General features: G+C 36.8%; 1 protein-coding gene across 1 annotated transcript in view; it reads right to left on the bottom strand.

Moving 5' to 3' along the window:
* Nucleotides 1–237: 237 nt before the first annotated feature.
* FAM91A1 (family with sequence similarity 91 member A1) overlaps nt 238–6,000 on the bottom strand; it is a 29,140-nt gene continuing 23,377 nt past the window's right edge. Inside the window, exons 22-24 of the mRNA XM_082499661.1 lie at nt 5,708–5,831; nt 4,808–4,877; nt 238–3,383 (exon numbers count right to left, since the gene is read on the bottom strand). Coding sequence (XP_082355787.1) covers nt 3,207–3,383; nt 4,808–4,877; nt 5,708–5,831 — 371 coding nt within the window. The 3' untranslated portion in view covers nt 238–3,206. The remainder of the gene's footprint in view (nt 3,384–4,807; nt 4,878–5,707; nt 5,832–6,000) is intronic.

Genomic DNA, 6,000 nt, shown 5'->3' with positions numbered 1-6,000 from the left:
TACTTACCATTCTCCTTAGAGGTTAAGCTTATGGCATGGAAAAGACTACACTAATAGGGGGTTTCCATTTATAAAACTGCATTTCTGCAGAATTGTATGCATACAGAAAAAAGATACTTTGATGACATTTAGTAGCCTTGAGCACTACAGTCAAAAGAGTGACATTTTAGTGCTGTGCCAAAGAAGAAAACTACTGCAGGTGAAGGATTCTGCACATGGTTTGACCTACACCACAGTTTATTTGTAAATATGTTACATGTGCCAATAATTTAACTAAACACAGACTTTGTACAATTCAATGTATAATATTAACAATGTCACACTAGAAGAGCGCAACTGTATTCAGTCACAGTCGTACTTTAAAACCTTCAGAATACAAACCATTTGGAACACTGAACAAGAAAATAAAGGAAAATTCAAAAACAATGAATGAAAAGAAAATAAAAGTGAAATAATAAGTCATGATCAAAAAAACCTGAAAACAAACATAACACACTTTCTAGTTGGCTCCTGAACATCTTCAGGTATATCTAGACTAAATACTACTTGGGTTGTGCCAGAGCACAAAGCCAATCTCTCTTCTGCAAGTTAAAAGTCTTGCTGAAGACAGAAACTTAAAACAGCTTTACAATGTGTAACACGTGATTTTCCCCACTGTCAATAAAACTACCTGAAGAAATTAAATTGATTTAATTTGTCTTTATTTGCACAGTATAAAATAGATTCTTTTGGTATGAAGATCTTTAAGATCTTATATTTTACACCATATTTAAAACAAAAGTCACATACTTTGAGTACAGCCTCTGGACCATCCCAAGCACTGCAGCTGTAGTCGACTTTCAGGTATTTTATGGACTTCTTTGGTTGCAATCTCTTCAATAAACTTCAGATATGCAGACTTGAACATTTAAGGTCCTAAACTAGTGTTGAAGCACCTAAATTAGACTCGTTTGAGTTCTAAAAAACTGCAACATATCTGGAATTCTCACCATTAACTGTAAGATTTATGGGTATTAAACAACCCTGAAGAGCAGGCTACTTGTATTTAGAAACTTTACTTTAGACAACCTAATAACAAAGGGTATCCTTCACTTAATAACATGGAAGAATATGCAGTGAGAACAAGAAATTTTCACCCATTTATATACTTCCATACAACTTGTGCTATCATAACTTTACATACTAGTATAGACAGTGCATGGCAAAATTTGATACAATACGCCAAACTAGCTCATCTACTACAGCTCACTGCAGCACTTAAAGTAACATCTATAGTACTGAAAGTGTAAGCCATCACCTGCTGCTTAGCTCCTCCACAGTGCTAGATATTGGCTTAACCTCCACATAACAATTCTCACAGTAAATGTTTCCTCTGCCATTTCTAGCATATTGACATTCAATTCCTCTTTAACTTCTTTCGAAGGAAATAAGGCAACTTAAAAGAAAACACTACAGAGAGTATGCACGTCCAGTACAAAAGTCACTGTAGTGTAAATGATCAATTTTATATAGATAAACTAGCTCTGTAATACACACGGAATACTACGTTCAGCTGCTGTTGGTAAAATACAAAAACAGAACAGATGTAAGAAAGCAGCACTGAGTAAACTGAAGTACTACAGACTTCCAGTTTCTTAGAGCGCAAGTCCTACACTTACACTTTAGGAATGTATATAAAGCAAAGGAAATAAAGAATGGAATTTTCACAGTTGTAACTGAAGCCACTGCGTTATCCTATTGTAGTATGTTTGTCCTTTTCAAACTTCTGTCATGGTTTTTCTTACAGCCATACAGAAAAGGATACAAACCCAAACGTTGCCATTTTTCTCCTTGCTGTTGTCCAGCATTATCTATGCCACAGATTCTTGGTCCATTACGTGTTGTAGGCTAGTAATGACAGCATGGTTAAGCCTCATTTTTAATAATGACTATTTAAAACAAGGCAGTTGCAGTAAAGAAGAGAGTTGGCTAAAGTAAAACTACTTTAGACAGCTGCATTAAAAAACTTAACATTTTACATCTCTTATTTTCCTTGTGTGCTAAATGGGACAGACTTCTTTAAGCTGGCAAAAAGTTAATGCCTAATATAAACAAAGTGAAATCATGCTACATAAAATCATCCCCTACAAATAGAGCCAGAACATGATTTTAAATGAAACAGCTCACTGTTAATGTTTATCACAATCAACAGCTGTTCAAGGAAAACAGAGGCAGAGAAGTCTCTGCCTACGCATCCTCTGCTGTTATCTTCCTTTGCTAATGACTGTCATGTGAAAAATCAAAAGCTCTGTTCTTTCAAACACTAATCAACAGGACAGATCTAGTTATCTACCTTATACTCAACTTGCAACATCAGCAGTTTTCCCACAGCAATCATCGCCAGCTTCAAATAACAATGAGGGACTGACTCCCAGTGTGATCAAGTCTCAGACACTTCTGGTTTCATACAAAGAGTAAGACAAATCCGTTATCACGAAGAACCCTATAAACAGAGCTGACCACTTCAGCCCTTCCATAATTCCACACCTCCATTGAATTCTGCCAGAGATGAAAGCGTACCACTCATCTTCAAAGTGGCCTTAAGTCATCAGCAGCCCTTCAAGTCTGCACTAACTCAGCCTCCTGTAAGCATTGAGTCTCTTCCCATTGTAATGATTTGTCAAGGCCTCAGTGTTAAGCTGAACTACAGAATTCAACAAGTCTTAATGCCCCATATCACCATGATACTTTTTTTTTTTTTTAAACAGTGGGTATCACTGAGCTTTCAGAGGAAGAGCCAAATCTCTTACCTTTATACAGAAAGATTTTCAGTAATACAGTACAAAACTAAACAGAATTTATGTTTGAGTAACGAACATAGAAAACTACTATTGCCATTTTGTGGTGACAGCATAGAAATTTAACAATCATCAGAAAGCCTAGAAAGGGCGTGTTTAGTTATAAAAGAAAGATTGTCTCAAGATAAAAATAGTGCTGACAGCTAAAAAGCTCTCTGTTGCAGCAAGATATGCAGTAATGAGTAACAAGTTCTAAACGGTTTAAGCACTTCCCCAATACTGCAACACAACACATTTTTGTAACACTACTTTTACATGGGTTATGCTGCAGCAGCAGTACACTTCTTAGTAGTTGGCACTAGGAATTAACCATAATAGAAGAAAGGCATTTAGTGATCAATGCATGAGAATCCCTATTTGACCTGTTCCTTAGGTGTGGCTGAAAAAAACTGAGGAAGGAGACCATCCGTTCCATTCAGATAATACACCTTCTTTGAACATGAGATTCTTGGCAGGAAGTGGAACACCCATATCTGCAGAAATAGGCTGCAAAAGTGAACTTGAAGAACCAGCATCATGGAGCTGATCCAGTGTTGAAACACCTTCCTAAAAGCAAAAAAAAAAAAAAAAAAGTGTCTTAGAAAAAAGACAAACAATGAAGTATTTAACAGGTAGAATATGACAGGCTAATCCAATCTGCAAATACACTTAGTGTTTTATAAAGTGTGTTACTTTAATCCAATAAATACCAAATCATTATGGAAGCAAAAACAGAATAAACAAGGGGAAGCATGAAATAAGCATACAGCTGCCTCAGATGCACCCATGCATGCATTATTTGCTTCCAAGAAACCTTCAGGGAAGCCTGAGGCTTAAAATTGAAGGACAGACATAGCAAAATGCATGTAAAGCTATAAAATCTTCAGAACCATTACCATACTGCTATTTATCCCACACTGTGCTAAGAGCTATGCATATATTTGGAGGCACTGATTTGACCATATTTTGAGTAGTTTTATTTCCCAGAAGTTTGGTTTTCTCAGCTTAAAAATCACTTCAGCACCTTCTTTTTTTCCCTCTCTGTACAGATCATCATCAAGGACAGTGCAGCTCAGAGACAATATCCAAGAGATTAGGACAGGAGTCACTTGAGACAGACAGATGGTTTCAAGGCTTCTAACCTACTGGGAATTTCCAATGTTCTCATGAGGAAGTGGTTTCAGGGTCACACCATCCATAACACTACCTCTTTAAGTAACCTGCAAGTTCCTTACCTTATTGTAAAGATAGAATTTTAGAGAAAAGTATCATAAGACATAAGCAGCTAAGCAGATTCCATGTTATGTGTGGACATGCCTTGCTAGCATACATTTCCACGCAGAATTACAGCAGGCTGCAGATCTGGCATTCCTCCTTGCTTGCTAAACAAGACCCCTATTCTCTACCTATGCTCTTAACAAAATCCTCCCAGAGTATGCAGTTTTACACATTTATACTCATTCAATACCGAGATCTAGAGGATCTTAGGACAAATGCAAAAAGTAACTGTTATGAAATACATGTTAATGTATTTTATTTTTTCCTGAGGGAACACAGTTGACTTGAGAGGCAGATAAAATCTCAAAAGATCAGCACATCCACGGTTTGCAGTAAATCTCCCTAACATATCTAAGAGGCAACCAAGCAAGCAGCAGAATGGACTGTATTATAGCAGGAGGGAAGAACAATTTTGCTGTGCAAGTCCCATTAAAAAAAAAAAAAAAACCAAACAAACTAATTACGCACAAGATACAGCCACAGAAGTCAAGAGACAAGTATTAAATAAGGCTAGAAAAAGGATAGGGAAGTACTCACTTTTTGCTACCAGTAGAATTTAAGGTTGATAGCACTCTTAATACAGTTACCATTTAAGGAAAAAGCAAATAAAACCAACCATATATGTTTCCATACAGCCAAGGACAGCAAGTAGGAGGGCAAAAAGGGATGACAGACCATACAGAACAATTTACAACTGGATTATTGCTCCTTACCTGGAATGAATGAACAAAATTAAGGACCTGAAGAGACAGCTTTCTACTGGAATGTAAGAGTTTTTGAAGGCTGTCAAAAACAAAAGAGAAGAAGCTATGTCCAAGGCATGTAAATTTTTACCAGTAAAGTACTACCATAGTAACTTGCTCTCAAGTAACTCTGGTAGTACTTAACATCATGTGACACAGTTAACAGCTTTCACACAGAAAGCTTGGTATTATTGTCATCACTGAAGAGGTGCTCGACTCATCTCATCTGCTCTTGGGTCTAGTCAGCTAAATGGTATTTTCCTTATCATTTACACAGTGCTAAAGTGAAACTACTGCAATTGAAAAATGCTATTTTACATAAGATATATATTAATATATTAGACTTTATCATGTCTCATTCTTATCTAGGACAGTCTGGTAACATGACTTAAGAAGCAGATTAGTGACCAGCTGTTAAAAAGCAGGTCAACAACTATAATAAAATCCTTAAACCATGTTTTCAAGCAGCCTTTTTTTTTTGCCTCCCCCCGGAATTGGGGTAGAGGGGTTAGGAGGAGGAAAGAAAGCCTGTGCTAAGCTAGGAAGGAGAAATGAATAGGAAGGCACCCAAATTTACTTTCTTTCCTGATCTGTTCATAGACAGTTTACTACAAAGAATTAATTTTCACTTTGCAGAAACTACAAAAAGAGCCTAATCTTAATCTTAGCACAACTAAGGACTACTAGATTATACATTATAGCTGGTATCCATGAGCCAAAAAGCAACTACCTTATACACTAGAATTAGGTACTCTACAAAACTTAGCTCAGTTCTGCTCCTATAGTCGAGTTGTAGGTATAATTTTTGCAGAAGCTCTGGACCTAACACATGCAACCTGTTAAACCTGTAGCTGATAAATTACAGCTCACCTTTCTTTTCTACATAATCCATGAGTGGCAATTTTTCTGCAGACTTTCTGATTCAACTCAGAGCTGAAGAGCGGAATGCCAAAGCATAATTCCAGGGGAACCCACTCCAGTTCTGTTGTGGGTACTACAGAAAGAAAACCAAGAGACAACCAAATTTTAAGAAAAGACAAAGAACATTTATCGCAGAACCAGTTATCTCAGATCAGGCTCCACTGGACAGTTCATACTTTTGAAGATAGTTCATCTACTGAACTGCTCAAAGATTTAAGGTAATCTGAATTTTAAGCAGGAAG

Source organism: Vanellus vanellus (assembly GCF_965231255.1).
Source record: "Vanellus vanellus genome assembly, chromosome: 2".
Classification (NCBI taxonomy): Eukaryota; Metazoa; Chordata; class Aves; order Charadriiformes; family Charadriidae; genus Vanellus; species Vanellus vanellus.
The sequence above is the reverse complement of the archived record's forward strand: the minus strand, read 5'-3'. Positions and strand labels throughout refer to the sequence as shown.